The sequence below is a fragment of the Condylura cristata genome, unplaced genomic scaffold, assembly GCF_000260355.1.
Source record: "Condylura cristata isolate star-nosed mole 26May11 unplaced genomic scaffold, ConCri1.0 scaffold00030, whole genome shotgun sequence".
Classification (NCBI taxonomy): domain Eukaryota; kingdom Metazoa; phylum Chordata; class Mammalia; order Eulipotyphla; family Talpidae; genus Condylura; species Condylura cristata.
Window position 1 is genome coordinate 25,066,190 of NW_004567131.1, and position 15,750 is coordinate 25,081,939.

General features: G+C 41.5%; 1 protein-coding gene across 3 annotated transcripts in view; it reads right to left on the bottom strand.

Moving 5' to 3' along the window:
• Positions 1-6,584: 6,584 nt before the first annotated feature.
• ARHGAP21 (Rho GTPase activating protein 21) overlaps positions 6,585-15,750 on the bottom strand; it is a 94,245-nt gene continuing 85,079 nt past the window's right edge. For 2 of the 3 annotated variants that reach the window (XM_012731332.1, XM_012731331.1), the window contains exons 21-25: positions 14,509-14,634; positions 14,304-14,345; positions 13,901-14,006; positions 11,951-11,982; positions 6,585-9,056 (exon numbers count right to left, since the gene is read on the bottom strand). In XM_012731332.1, the coding sequence (XP_012586786.1) occupies positions 7,371-9,056; positions 11,951-11,982; positions 13,901-14,006; positions 14,304-14,345; positions 14,509-14,634 (1,992 nt within the window). In that variant the 3' untranslated portion in view covers positions 6,585-7,370. Of the gene's footprint in view, positions 9,057-11,950; positions 11,983-12,891; positions 13,170-13,900; positions 14,007-14,303; positions 14,346-14,508; positions 14,635-15,750 lie in introns of all 3 variants that reach the window. The other variant, XR_001145938.1, reaches the window with a different exon arrangement.

A 15,750-nucleotide genomic window follows, 5' to 3' on the forward strand; every position in this document is an offset into this window, starting at 1 on the left:
GGAAATGTTTAACCTTAAATGATTGTGTTACAATAGAAAAAGGACTGAAATCAAGGTCATAGCACTACAGATTGTTTTCTGTGCTCTGATGTTAAGATGAAAAATCCTGGTTGAGAAAGTCTCGGAAAAGATTTCATAGAGGCCAGAGTGTGGTAAAGAAAGGCACGAGTGAGTTGGAACTTGATTCTGATGCTGCTCACCAAGTTCTTTTCTAGAGAATTATAATACTTGTTGTCATGGTAATAGCTGTCAGAAATTAAGCTCCTTCAGCACTGGAAGAAAACTAAGACCCTAATTTCTTGGCCTCTTTATGTTTATTATACTTAGGAGTGATCTATACTAAAAGTATGACATTCAACAATAACAATTTTTAAAAATTGGTAGAATAACAGCCCCCAACATACACAGATCCCTGTCTCCCTAACCTGCGAATGTTTCCTCATATGACAAAAGGGAATTTGTAGATATGATTGAGTGAACGATCTTGAGAGGAGGGAAGTATTCTGGATTATCTGTGCAAGTCAGAAATGAAATCACAATGACAGAGAAGGGAATGTGACTACTGCAGCAAGATGCTATTGCACTGCCTTTGAAAGTAGATGGAGTTGTGAGTCAGAAAATGGAAAGGACGCTGCTCGTGGAAACTGGCAAGTACAAGGAAACGAGATCCCCTAGATCCTTTGACTTCAGCCCAGTGAAACAGATGCTGGCTTTCTGATCTCCAGAAATATAATGCTCAGACGAGACCTCCAGAAGTATGAGAATATGCGTGCTTTGTCGTAAGCCACTGAATTTGTGGTAATTTGTTACAGCAATAATAGGGAATTTATACAGGTGTTTATACTGAAGCACTTTCAGCAAGGCTGAAAACTTCCTCTATTAAAAAACCCATCGCGGGGCCCTCCCTGGTGGCTCAGCGGGTTAAAGCGCTGCACTAAGAAGCTAAAATCACTTCCGCATGAGTTCTATTCCCGCCTGCCCCGGAGGGGACCCACAAGGCGCGGCAGACCTCTCCTGACCTGCCCACTGCTCCCCTCAGCAGTGTACTTCGTTGATCTGCCTGTTCTGCTCCCCGCTCTGTCTCTGGTGAATCCTCTCACCCTCCGCTTCTCTGGCCTGTACCCCAGTTCTGTATGAATAAATAAAATCTTAAAAAAAAAAAATCGCTAGGTGGCAGCCGTTTCCCACTCGGCCGCGGCTGCCCTCAGACCCCTCCGGAAGCCCAAGATCGCCAAAAAAGAGAACCAAGAAATTCACCCAGCACCAGTCAGACCATTATGTCACAACTAACCTAACCGGGAGAAACTCAGACGCACTGAAAACAGGGTGCGCAGAAAGTTTGAGAACAGATCTTGATGCTCAGCATTGATTACGGGATAATAAAAAAGCGCGTGCTGCCCGGTGGCTTCCACAGTTGCCGAGGCCGGGTGGAGGAGCGCCGAGTGCTGCTGATGTGCGGCAAATCTCTTTGCCCAGGGCGCTCGCAGCGCCGCCTGCAGGGATCGCGGAGCCATTGCAGCAAGAGCTGCGCAGCTGGCCTCCGAGTCACCGGTCCCCACGCCGGGCTGCGCAGAGCTCAGGACTCGATTGCGTGCTCATGGGTTGTGCCGTGATTTCTTCCTGCTGACATGGGCCTGGCAATGCTCAGTCCTGAGCGGCAGAGACCTGGGCAGAGCTCCAGGGGACCCGCTGTGAACGCACCGCACTGGAGAGAAATCCCTGTTGCGAGCCACTGGGTTTTGACCTGTCCCTTGCAGCGTTAGCTGCCCTGTGTGATCCCGCAGGAAACGTTGTCTCAGCAAGAGCCCCCCACACTCGCCTCTGCAGGGAGGCAGGAGTAATGAGAGAAACTGCTTAAAGGCTGCTGGCTTTCTGTTTGGAAGACCAGAAGGGGGATTGTGAGTCTAGACAAGAGCCTATAGTAGATAGAGGCTTATGTTGTTAAAAGTGTAAGGTGGAGGTTGGGCGCTCAGGATGCTTCTGGTGAGCGTGTGTATCCTGTGTCTTTTGAAAGGATTTCAGAACTGTGAGTATTAATACTAAAACACTAAATACAAATGAAGGAGTATCTGAGGAAATCAAGGATGTAGCTAAGTGAAATACATAAGCAAGAGTAACAATGCCAAACTCAGAGAAAATTTACGCCTGGAAGTGCGTCCTGGGGTAGACTAAAGGCCATCACAAATCCCGTCCCTTCTGCTGACAGGAGTCGAATTCACCTCCCCTTGACCCTGGTCTGGACTTACACCCTATAAAAGCAGCAGCAGAAGTGACCTTCTGGGCTTAGAAGACTTCAGCATGAGAAGGCTGGCAGCTCCTAGCCCATCACTTTGAACCACTTGTCCGTGGCTGTTCCCTCTGGGAAACCTCCCTCCATGCTGTGAAGCCCAAGTCAGGTGGAGAGGTCAGGCATGCCCAGCTGAAAGCCAGAAATGTGAGTGAGCCCTTTTGGATGAGAAATTCAGTCCTGGTTCAGATCAAGAAGCCCCACAAGAGAAGTTCAAGGAGACTGTGTCCCTGAAATGAATCAATCCACAAAAACATTTTTTTGAATTTTTAAAGTTGTTAAGTCATGGATTTGGGAGTGCTTAACCACCCCACAAGGATTGTTGGACATCTGTAGTTCCTGTGCCCCATGGCTAGAGGGAGAGGGAGTTTACAGCTTCAGAAGGATGACGCTATAGGAATGGTGGCGAGCTCACAGCTAAAGCAGAACTCAGGACTACAGAAAGCTTGAGGTGTTGAACCCACTGTTGCCTAACACTGTGATCAGCATGTCAGAAATTAATTTGAATTAGATGTATTTCTGCAAATGTCAAGAGAAATAATCTCCTATGGCTGAAAGAATACCCTTACAAAGGTAGGCAGTAATAGATGTGATTATTTTTCAGGGACATTGGAGTTTATTCAAATGAACAAATGTTCTTGGTAAATCATTACATATGACAAAGTTGTCAAGTAATTTCTTGACAAAGTTGTCAAGTAATTTCTAAACAGGAAGGAGAAGAGTGTAATTCCTGGACTCTCAGCCTCCTGCAAATGACAACACTGAGGAGAATTAGAACATTTGTGAGAGCCCACAGGAATTTTTCCAAAACCCACTCTTTCATTCCCACAACAAAACTTGAAAGGAACCAGGGCAGTTACATACAGCATTAGAACATGAAGTCTTAAGAGATGAAACCTCTCTTAGTTGATGCCTGCATGATGGAGTCAAATTAACTTGGTTTTTCAAACAGCTAAAGTTGGATAGAATTCTCTCCCTCTTATGGAGACAAAAATCTGCCTCCATGGAACTTGTTCACTCTTCCATGTTAAGCAGGTAGAATCCTTAAAATAGGTTAACACCAGATTTGGTGGACATGACAAAGGTCTTTAAATCTCCGTTGAATAGTTTGGTGTGATTTCAAAAATCACTGACTTTAATGAATAGATTTAAAACTCACCACAAAGAGCCTGAGACCTAAGTAATTGCTGTAACTAATATGTTTCAAAAATCATGAACAAAAAACAAAATTTGCTGTGAAACCTGGGAATACACAATACACAAAAATTTACATAATGTGGTCAAGAACTGGAACACAATCATTTTACCTCCTGGGAAATTTTTGGGACTCTCAAAATCAAATGCTGACATACCTGTGTAAAATACAGCAGATAGCAAAGCCAGCATCCTGGTGTTTTGCTTACTTTTGTTGGTAGGGTTTCACTACTGTCATCTTTATTCTTAAAAGGTTCAAGACATCTTATTTGCCGTCTTGCAGGATAAAGGAAAAGGTCAGGCTGTTAAGCCGCAGCTCTCTGCGGTTATCACCTGCAATTCTCTGGTTATCACTTGCAGCTTTGAATGCAGGAGGCGCTGGGGAGCCTGGGCTTGGGGAAGGCATGCCTAAGGGTAATCACCTGGAGCATGTTGTGGGCACTCAGTGTGCACACCTGAGCCTGGAGGCCGAGGTGGCCTCACTCAGAGGTGGAGGGCGGCTAGGATGGACGGGTACAAGAGGAAGAGGCCACAAGAGCCGGCCAGAGAGAGCCCAAAGAGAAAGAGTAAAGATTGGCTGGGGGTGGGGAGACCTACTAGCTTCCTGAAGCCCCGCCTCCTGCCTTGCCAGCCAGTAGGTTTGCCCAGTTGGTGTAGAAAAAACATGAAAGCCTGGAAAAGCCACCAAGGGCTCTCCTTTGTCCATCTGTCCAAATCAGCGGGGACCCTGGCCTGCACTTGCTGGCACACCACTGCGTCTCCAAGAAAGTGTCTGTAGAAACGCTATGCTCAACACCTGGACATTCGGTAAGTCTTTTTCCATTTTCCAGTATTTGCTTCCTGTTACTGCTTTACGATTTGAACGTTTGCGTGTGTAAAATCTGAATCCTCTCGTTGGCTGCAAAGACTTTACTTTCTCCTGTCTTGTATCGCTTTTACTCTTCTAAGATGCCATTTCAGCCCTCATTTCAGCTTTCATAGCAAGAACGCTGTGACACCCATGGAGCAGATGCCCCCCTTCTCCCCACTTCTGCCCTTTCTGAGCAGTGTCTCCCCAGTTTTGCCCTTTCTGAGCAGACCACAGAAATGCCTGTATGACCACCAGCATCCACTGTTGTCTGTGGGCACAGACCAGACTGCTCAAACTTCTGGGGTGTGTGTGTGTGTGTGTGTGTTAATTTCTTCAGGCCGGTAGGAATATTTTACTCTTTAAGAATTCCTGGATATAGAATTTTGTTGCAAAAACCTCCACATATATACTATAAGGAGCCGTCCTCCCTCACATTAGTCATAAAACAAATTCCAGATCCATAAATACCTAAAAGTGACCACCACACGTTAAGCCTATTAGAAAACTTTAGGGCTGTGGATCTGGTAGCATTTCAGTGGGACTCAGAATGCACATGCAAAAAGCCTTTTGTACTTTCTTTTCACATTTAATGAAAGCTACAATTTTTAAATGTAGACAATTAAATCCCTTAAAGTTGAAAAATAGAGACAGTATCTTAGGCCCCATTTGAAGACAGACTAGTAACAGTACATAAAGATCTTGTAGACAAAGCTAAGGGAAAATGTCCGAAAGTAGAAAACAACAAAAAGTGAGAAACCTTCTCATTACCCCACGGGTGTTTTAAAACCCAGATTAGAAAACCCAGGTTTTGGCACTGTGTGCACACAGGAGACATGTCCCAATTCAGTCGCCATGCCCATTCCCAAGAAAATGGGAATGTAAACAATGTGACAAGAAGGTACAGAAAGCTGTTAAACTATGTGATTTGTGAAATTAACTAGAATAATGAAAGCTGTGCCTACCACAGAAGTAAAATGTGAACGGAAGGGAATATCCATATCTCTGGGGGGAGAGGCTCTGGAGTGGGAGCAAAGCGAACAAAGTGGTGTAAAAACAGGCCTATCTTTAAAACAGATGTGATGCATTAAGATCTGACACTACAAAATGTTAATATTCTTACATATAGAAAGGACTTCTGATGGCTTAAAAACACTGACTTTTCCACAGGTTACTTGTGCCTGCCATGTAAACTAAAGGAAAAGAGAATACTTAATTTTGTTCAGAACTTGGCACCAAGAATCATACATCATTTAAGAAAATCACAATTGCCAGTAGCAAAACTATTTGTGGATTTAGTGCATTGTTAGTGCAAACATCTGACTGCATGTTAAAATGTTTATTATTTTATTATAATTATTTCCTATAATAAAGAATAAAAGACATTCTATTATATATTCAGTATAAGTTCACCTTATACAGATATTAATAGTGAATTTCATTTTAGAGTAGTATTTTTTTTTAAAGATTTATTTATTTATTCATATAGAACTGGGGTACAGGCCAGAGATGCAGAGGGTGAGAGGATTCACCAGAGACAGAGTGGGGAGCAGAACAGGCAGATCGACGAAGTACACTGCTGAGGGGAGCAGCGGGCGGGTCAGGAGAGGTCTGCCACGCCATGTGGTCTCCTCCGGGGCAGGCGGGAATCGAACTCATGCGGAAGTGGCTTTAGCTTCTCAGTGCAGTGCTTTAACCCGCTGCGCCACCAGGGAGGGCCAAAGTATTTTTTATAGAAAAAGAATATTAAGTCTGACAGGGCTGAGAACCACGGGATTTGATGATAATCTTAAGGGTTTCTCAGTCTTTACATCTGAGATTTTAAGTACCCATTAAGTATCCATTATATATCAACAACTTTGTGTTTTGCAGATGTGTGGCAGATGTATCTGGAACAGTATCTCATTTAACTCCAGTAAAACTTATGATAGGTACTTTTATTCCCTATTGTTTTTTTTTTTTAATTCAGAGAAATTAACTTGTGTAACTCTAAAAGCTAGGAACTTGGTGTGACTCCCAAATTCATGTTCTTTTCAAGTAAAGGAAAAGAACAGATTCTTTCAGCTATAAAAGTACCATCTGTAGATAGGAGCAAGTTTAGGCCAGTGCAAAACAAACATTTACCAGAGATCCCTGCCAGGCATGGCAAATAAAGGGGAGAGATGGAATGTATACAGTAGGCAATTATTTAAAGACAGGACAATTATTACAAGTGGATAATATTTAAAAATATAGTAGAATAAGTTTCAAGCCATGCAAAGTTCACCAAAACAATTTTATTTCCAGTGTTTAATTGGGTATGCACACAGGCATGACACAGGTTTGGATTCATTAAGTCCTCATGCAAATTATATTCTTCTCGATAAAGAAGCCAGTTTCATCAGGTCACTATCTACACATCTATGTTACAACAGTTATATCAAATCTGGTATCTGAAGAAAAGATACACATATAATATGTTCATTTAAGTTACGTATTTTACAGAAAGATTAAAAATTCAAGTCACACAAAACTCAAACGGTATTAAAAGTTTGAATATAAAACTCAGAGATCCACCTGGAATGACTAAAGAATGGAAGTTTTTGCGTCCACCTGTGTTAAAACTGGTAAATGTAGTGAAATTTGTTACCAATAAAACGCCTTCATTTATTCAATGTTAAGTTATCTAATTTAACAATTATGGCACCCTAAAAACCAAATGTATTTTTATGATGAGGCACTTCTGTTAGTGATGAAACCGAAAGAACAAATTTGCTGCATACTAATGCCAGCTAATTTCTCCAGTAATCTTGGGTATACACTATGTAGTAAGTTGCAACAAATACATTGTTTATTTGTATACAACTATCCAATATAATTTTAAATATATATATATGTTCCTCTGGCTGTAGTAATGCACTGTAAAGCTATTTCACAGTGCAAAATGATGAAACCAGCCCAAATGAAGGCTGCATAATAACAATTCTGGTACAAGAAAATATTTACAGAGTTACTGGAACGTGTAACAGTAGCTTTTATTTGCTATAGTGGACTACCCCCAGCTTAAAGACAGGGATGAAACTGTGCTTTATGCCCTGGGGTTTCAGACAGTTTATGAGGTGGGGTATTAGCTGTGGAACTAGCATTTTGGCTCATGTTTTGGAAGCTTTCACCGTTGACTTGGTCAGGTGACTGTGGCGCTATGGAAAGAAGGGGCCTGCTCATTGCGGCCACAGTACTGGGACCGCTGCCTGCATCGGGCTGAAGGGACAGAGGTGTGTCCGTTGTGGATATGGCGAATGTGCCGGGGTTCTCTGGGCAGGCGTCTCCAGCCTCTCCTCTGCTCAGGTCGGATGTGCTGGTGCGCAGGCGCTCCCTGGCCAGCCAGTCCGAGATGGACAGGTCCTGCGCCGAGCACTTCGGCTTTAACCGATTCACAGCTGACAGTTCTGATTCTCGCTCCCCACTCTGCTCGTGAGCTTTCCAAAAATTCAAAACACTGATTTCAGAGGCATCCCTATGTCCTCCTAGCGTATGCCTGCGTTTGATGTTTTTCCTTTTAGCTGTCTCAGCACTGGGTTTTTGATTTCCTACTCCAAACATATCGTCGGCCGGTGCCCTGGGTCTCAGTTTTAACCGATCTGCTATTTTCGATTTCCACGTGGGCTCTTGCTTCTCCGACTCACTCCTGGTCGGGGTCAGTAAGCTCCCTGTTGACTTTCCTTTTTTCATCACATCAAACACTTTACTTATTGATGGTGTTTCTTTCTCATTCTTGGCTTCTCCCAGACATCCACTGTCTGACTTGAATCTTGCAGATTTTTTCCGGGACAGTGTGTCACATTCGATAAGTTTATGTGAACTAAAGAGTTGTCTTCGGCTCTCTAAGCTTGGTGTTAAGCTCCCCTCCGTACCACTTACTTCACTTCCCTCCGAATTTCTCCGGGACTTTGTAAGGTCTTGTAGTTTCCCCCGGAAAAGTCTCTCTGACGCCAAAGCTGTGGGGAAGACGGGAAAGTCACTCTCACTGTCAGTCTCCACGGGCCGCCCTTCGCTAATGAGCTCGCTCCGCTCGTCGTCGGCCTCCTCGCCTCTGCTTTCTGCCACTGACCGCACTTCGGGGCTCAGGCGGCTGGAGTCGAGGCTGGTCAGGTACATGGTCGACGACGTCGTTGAGTAATCTGACGTGATGGTGCCGACGTTGGCCAAAAACTCATTATGTTTTTCTGGACTGGTGGATTTCTTCGTGGAGAACCTTGTCAGGGAAGCCTGTGAAGAAGTGCTAAGCAAAGTGCCGGAGTCTGACCCTGTTTCTTCAGAGTGGGAGGGCTTCGGCGTGGCCGGCGACCTGGGGCTTTCCTTCAGCATGGGGAAGCGGCAGCTCAGAGTGGGTGACTTGTGTTTTGAGCTGTGGGGCGGGGAGGGCTCCTCAGATGGCACGTTCTCCTTCCGCGGCGATAGCTTCTCATCTTTCGTTGCACTGGTGTCTTTCTTAGCGTTATTTTCTTTGGACATGGCAGCCCGCTGTTTCCTGACCGCTGTTTCACTCTCTTTTTTGGCTTCTTCTTTGATATCATTGTGACACTGTTCTGCATTTTCTTTCTTATGGAAAACATTGTCCAGTTCGTCTTCTGAGCTGCTAGGTTGTGCTTTTTCTTTTGGCTTTTTTCTTTTGCGACTAGCAGCTGCAAAGATGGAGGATACCAGCAGTTCCCTACTGTATTGATCTTTTCCAGATCCCCAAGAACCCTGAGAAGCAATCAAAGAAATAAGACTTTGAACATGAGAACACTGTAATATTTTCTAAAGCCAAAGCGTTAGAAGCACCAACAGTTTATTTCCTTTTAACTTGTATCTAAGATAAATTTTTATTTTTATTTAACTAGTTCCATATCCTGCCTGGTGGTATTATTTGCCAAGTGAGACAGCTCTTACTCATTTGCCAAGTCACAGCTCACATACATCTGTCTTTTAGGAAACATTCTGTGTCTAGTGCTGTCTGGTACTCCTGATTCCAGTTCATTTCTGTTATCTACTGACTCCCCCTGCTTCTTCAGCTCTCAGACAAACTTCAGGCTCTTTCATCTGGAACACAGGCTTCACAGTTAAACAATATTCCAACATAACTGAATAGAAGAGTCATATATATTTTGACTGATTTCAGTTTTCTAATTACAGATACCATGTGGCTCAGCTAGTGTACCAGACAAGCGCATTAAGATTAAGGGAACTCTTTGGTCTCCCTTAGTTCAGTGATGCTGGATTTCAGGGACTTGCCTTAAGTAATGTCTTTGTTTATCTCAAGGTAAAAAACAAAACTTAAATAACAAAGTCAATTGAAGATCTTAGATCCTTACCATGGAAATATTAGCTCTCTGTTAATGGTAAAGTTGTGCTGAAGGCTACTGGCTTTATTAGCCACGAGTAATTTGTTCTTGATAACTAATTAATTTGTGCATAACGCCTATCTGCTGAGTAAATGGTGATGTCAGAGGTCAAAAAATACTTGTTTAGGAAACAAATTCTTGGAATCTGATGGAAGAACTGAGCTTACAGAGGAAGGCCCAATGGGCTGTGTGGAGGGCAGCTGATACTTTCGTGGTAGGCGTGGTGTGACCCTACACTCCCATAATATATACAGTGTCACAAACCACTGTTTCAGTTTAAAAGGGAGGGAAAATATTTAAAATGCTTGGTTTTATCATACCATGTAGTAACTACGCAGCAGGAAGTAAGCTGAGTAACAGAAGCAGAAAGTGTATTTTTTTTTTGGTCATAAAAATCCTAGGTAAGCTAAGAGCATTGTAAAGTCTTGGTGGGGGAAAGAAATTTAGCTGCTACATTAAAAAGATTCACCAAAATAGGCCCTCCTTGGTGATGCAGTGGGGTAAAGCACAGGACTAAGAAGCTTAAGCCACCTCTGCATGAGTTCTATCCCCACCTGACCTGGAGGTGACCACATGGCGTGGCAGACCTCTCCTGACCCATCCGCTGCTCCCCACAGCGGTGTACTTCGATAGTCTGCCTGTTCTGCTCCCCACTCTGTCTCTGGTGGCTCTCCCACCCTCCGCACCTCTAGCCTATACCCCAGTTCTGTATGAATAAATAAATAAATCTTTAAAAAAATTCACCAAAATAAATGAACAGAACTTCCTTTTGGCAAGTTATAAAAGAGTGCATAATTATCTAGTACATTTCTAGTAGTTAATTCACATGTAGCACATTCTGTGAAGGCTGCAGGGGCTAAATGCTGTGGCCAGGCTCTGAACCAGGAGGCCGGGATCAGGATGTCCCTTCCTGCAGCTTTCTCGTGTCTGACAACTGAGCAGGAGGCCACTTCTGAACAGCCCGATGGCTTCAAGCGAGTCATTTAGAAGATACTCTCTTTAAGGTTCCTGAAAGGTTTCTTTGTAAAATCTGATGATTTTGTGATCATATAAGTGTTGAAGCAAATGCCTGTTTCACAACTCAGGTAGTTATACCATTTGCAGATTATTATATCACAGGCATGGTAGAACCACTAGCACAATTAAGGTGGAGAAACTGTTGTAACAGTAGGTTAAGAAACATGAATCTATATTGTGAAGGTGGAAAATTCAAAGTGACCTGCCTGATCTAAAATCTTCCGATAAGAGAAGGCGGGAAACTTCTAGAGTAAATAAAGAAATGTAAAGCGACATGACAGCTAAATGTAAGTAGAGAGTCCTGATTGTATTCTGCACAGAAAAAAAATTAAGAACATTACTTGAATAATTGGAGAAATTTATATAATGACTATACAATAGAAATAATAATCATCATCATATTAATTCCTAAGTATGTAGTTAAATTATGATGTAACAGGGAAAAGCGCACATTCTTAGGACACACTTGCAGAAGTGCTGTTATGCCTATAAGTTAACACTTACGTGGTTCAGAAAAGGTCTATATCAAAATTTACCAACTGATGAAATCTTTTCAGAATGATGAAAAAAGATTTAGGTGGTACCATTCCTGTAAATTTTTATCTATAATTTTTCAAAATAAAAAGTTGGGGCAAAAAGTGAAATCCTAAGTGGTAGAAAACAATATGATTAAAAATATCCTGCAACATTTTCTGCAAAAATTAAAATTTAATAATACGTCACCCTGTTATGACATTTAAAGGGGACAAGGAATTAGGTGCCATTCCTAACTAGAACTATGTTTTAACAAACTTATTGATAATTCCAGTGCCTAGTGCTTCAGCAAAGTTTGGACAAATTGAATAAATAAAAAGTATTACTACTTAATTATTCACAGATATGATAAGATGTTTGGGGTTTGTTTCAAAATAGTTCCCCAAGGAGGTCATGCAGGAAGCTGGCATCTAGCTCAATGAGCTTGGCTTGTGTATGAGTAACTGCTGAAGCTGGACAGTGGAGTGTAGGGGCTCACCATACTGTCCTCTCTGTTTTTGTATATGTTAAGAAAAAAGGTATTTCTTTGAATTATGCTAGCTTATGCTGAAAGAAGCCAAACATTCCATCTTACATCACAATATTCTGCTCTCTCTTCCCTTTATCAGATTCTGTTGCTCTGTCACCAGACCTAATAGGCTAATCATAACAATCAGTGAAAAGGCAATTTCCTCCTAAAACATAAAAAATTGTTCAAAAAGATACCTTAGATTTAGTTGAGTCACTAGTAGCTGAATCTGTAAGAAGTCAAAGAAAACATGGTCAGAATTAGTTAATCTTTACTGCTACCAACAAACAATGCAAAACTTATGGAAAAGACAGGCACAGAACAAAATGGGAAAGCAAAACTCAAACCAAACGATAGAACACAGTGGATAGTCAGCGCTCACAAAGATGCAAGCTGCACCACAGAAAGCCACCGCCATGAAAGATGCTGTGAATTGTAGGCAGAATCAGCTCAATGACAGGAATGGCAAAGGAGCCCTGGACTAAACAAAAACAGAAACACTAGTGTTTACCAGATTTTCTATGTATGAAGTCTAGCAGTAAAGAAGCTTGAAGACCTTTTAGAGAACTGTGCTATGTACCACATCCTGTATCTGAAACTGATACACAATGTAGGACTTTTAAGATTGTGGGCTGTCCTAGCTACAAATTGAGACACTCATACTGAGTAATTTTTTTGATTTTTGTCAGACGTTGAACTTAAATTTTATAGCCATAAATATACTGCATACATATGGATGCAAAAGAGGCATTAAGTTAATCTTGCTTCCAGGCCACTTCGGCTTTATAGTAAGTAATGCTGATCTTTGTGCACAGACCCCAGTTTCGTATGTGCAGTCAGGGATCCTTTTGACTAGTTTGGTTAAATTGCTACCCGTTTTGCAATTATCTATTAACAAGTGCTATTATGGAAATGGAAAAATGGAGACCATAGTTTTACTGTCTGGCAAAAACTCAGATTATACAATTACAAAGAGGGTAGGAAGGGGCTAGCACTATTCAGAAGAATACCAATTTTGAAATTTTATATTTCAACATGAGGAAAATTGATTTTCAAAATGAATGAGCTGAGCCCCATGCCACACCCCTTTTAACACATGGCTAAATGCTTTATGACTTTAAGAACTGGTAGACCATACCATGCTATTTCTCCTCACGGTCTGCTTCAGAAATAACAAGAAACAGCAGAAAAATTTTTAAGAAAGTAGTATTGATCTGTTTACAAAATCCTTAAGAGAAAATTTACACCACAGATCAACTAGGTTGGTTTGCATTTACAAGAATCGGGGGTTTCTGCAGACAAGGCAGCTACAGTGTGGACAGCAATCCTCCTTCTTCCTACAGTTCCAGCTGTCCATCAGGGACACCACAGAATCCACTAGCGACATTACCGTGTGATAGACTCCTCCCACTTCGCCTGTTCAACATCAGTATAGATTTGCCTGTGTCAGTAAGTGCTGAAAAAACCCTTTAGGACTAAAACAAGAACTAGAGACAAAGGGAGAACATCGTGTCAAACAACATGCTGAATTAGTGCAACAGTTTGGCAGGAGAAAATTTTCATCAAAAGAGCCTATAAGAGCTACTATTTAACCAAACATTAGGGTGGCAGCAGAAAACAGGAGAAAATGTCAAATAGATCGACTTTTCTTGTGACATCTGCAGTGACAAATAAGATTGTATTTGCACAAATGGTGCTCGTCCATTAGCAGTTCAACAGATACAACTTTGCTACTTTCACAAAGAACAGCTAGCTCAAGAATAAGAACTACTTATACAGTCTAGACCATACTTTCTGCCATCACAGCAACCACATATTCAGTAGCATATATCTGTTTTACCTTGTGATGACTATTACATGGAAACTGTGAATTAAAAGAAAAAAAAGAACAAAACAGTGGTTTGCATGCTCATTTCTCTCATAGTTCCATTCTGGCAAGCATTACAACTCCATGCACTGCCAATGGCATTAGAGTCACTGGAAGATAATTAAGATCAGAAAAGCAAGACAGTATTTTTATTAGTAGAAAGGAAAAAAGGAAAAGGAAAAAATCATAGTGAACTGTTACTCATGACTGATTCATTCTTTCATGTTATAAGAACTTAGCTTTCAACCTCGAGATCAAAGACTGCCCAGGCAAGAGTTACCTGATACGTCTCCAGGGGAGACTCCTGTCCTTCCAATGTTGGTGAGCAAGTGATCTATGTTTGGCACTGGCTGCGAGTCTACTGTGTTTTCCTCCTGTACTGTTGTCTATGGTTAACAAACAAAGATTTCTTCATCATCACTTCTTTAAGATGCAAACAACATTTAGTAAAAGACACATTACTGTGTAGAGCACAGGTCCTGAAATTGTTTATACGGTTTACATATAATTAAGTTCAAAATGATCATTGTACTTGTATTTTTACTATATCAGAAACTGAGGGAGCTACAGCCCTGCTCCCAGGAGCAATGCGGACAGCACACTAAGCCGGGGGTGGTGTTGCAGCCCCAGGCTCTGTGTTCCGGATGAAAGAATAGAATGCACTGGGGAGCGGCAATACTTACAAGAGGTTCTTCAGCACCTTCTTCTGTGAAAAACCAGTCGTGCTAAAATTTAAAATAAAAAAGGTGAAAAGAGAAATCAAACAACGCTTTCAATAGGTCTCTATTTGGGAGGATCACATAGGAAAGAGAATCATAGCCAGATTCTGTCCTAAGACCAGCTGTTCACAAAAGCGACTTTCCTTGCTGAGCTGCGGCCTGAACTTACGTGCTGGATGAGTGTCTCCACGATCTTGTACTGGTCCGGCATGTGAGTGACCATGCGTGTCATGTTGTCTTCTGATGTTCTCACGAGAGTTGGACCAAATACAATCGCTAGGTTTCTTGGTTCCATCTGAAACGAAAGGTTGACATTGGAAAATATAGGGATTTTTCTTATTAGGCTTAAATTCCCATTGTGTGCTGTCATCTTGGATGTGTGCTTCTAATGAAAAGTCCACCATCTCAAAGGCTGTAAATTTTTTTCTGAATTCTTCTCTATGAATTCACTTAACTTTTAGATTACTGATAACATGCTTGCTCCTATATACACTGTAATACTTACTATGCTGATGTGTAGTTTTCACTTGCTCCTACATGCAAATAATAACTAGTGCCTAGATTATTCGCAAATTACAGTAATCCTCCCCATTATGTACAGTTTTGTTTTCTGATTTTAGTGACCTGCTGTCAAATGTGGTCCAATAATAACACATACAGATAAGATACTGGGTGGGGAAGGGTGGGAAAAGAAGCAAGACCTCATTCATGTGACATTTACCACAGTGTATTGTTATAATTGTATTTATTATTAGTTACTGTTCTTACTGTGCCTGGTTTATAAGTTAAACTTTATCACACAAATGTATGTTTAGGAAAAAACACAGAATGTATAATATCTGCTACATTTCACAGTTCCCGGAATCCACTAGGAGTCTTGAAAGGGTCCTTTAAAACAAATTATGTGGGAAAAGTTATGAAAACAGAATAGATGAAATGGAAGAATGAATCAGCACCCTCGAAGACACAGAAACAAAGAGAATTAAAAAAGAAAAAGAAAGAAGTAAAAAGGAAAAGGAATGAAGAAACACTTCAAGAGCTATCTGACACTATTAGGAAAGGAAATATCAGAGTTATAGGTATCCCAGAAGGTGAAGAGAAAGGCCAAGGAACAGAGAAAATATTCACAGAGATAATAGAAGAGAACTTCCCTAATTTGAAGGAGATGAAAGTAGACATCTAAGAAGCAAGAAGAACCCCAAACTACCATGATGAGAAGAGAAGAACAGATAGACATATCATAATAAAAACTCCAAGATTGCAAGATAAAGAAAAGATAATGAGAATGACAAGAGGGAAGAAACAAATGGCCTACAAAGGGAAACCGATCCGGATGACATCAGACTTCTCTGAAGAAACACTACGGGCAAGAAGAGAGTGGAGGGACATTCTCAACAAACTCCAAAGCATT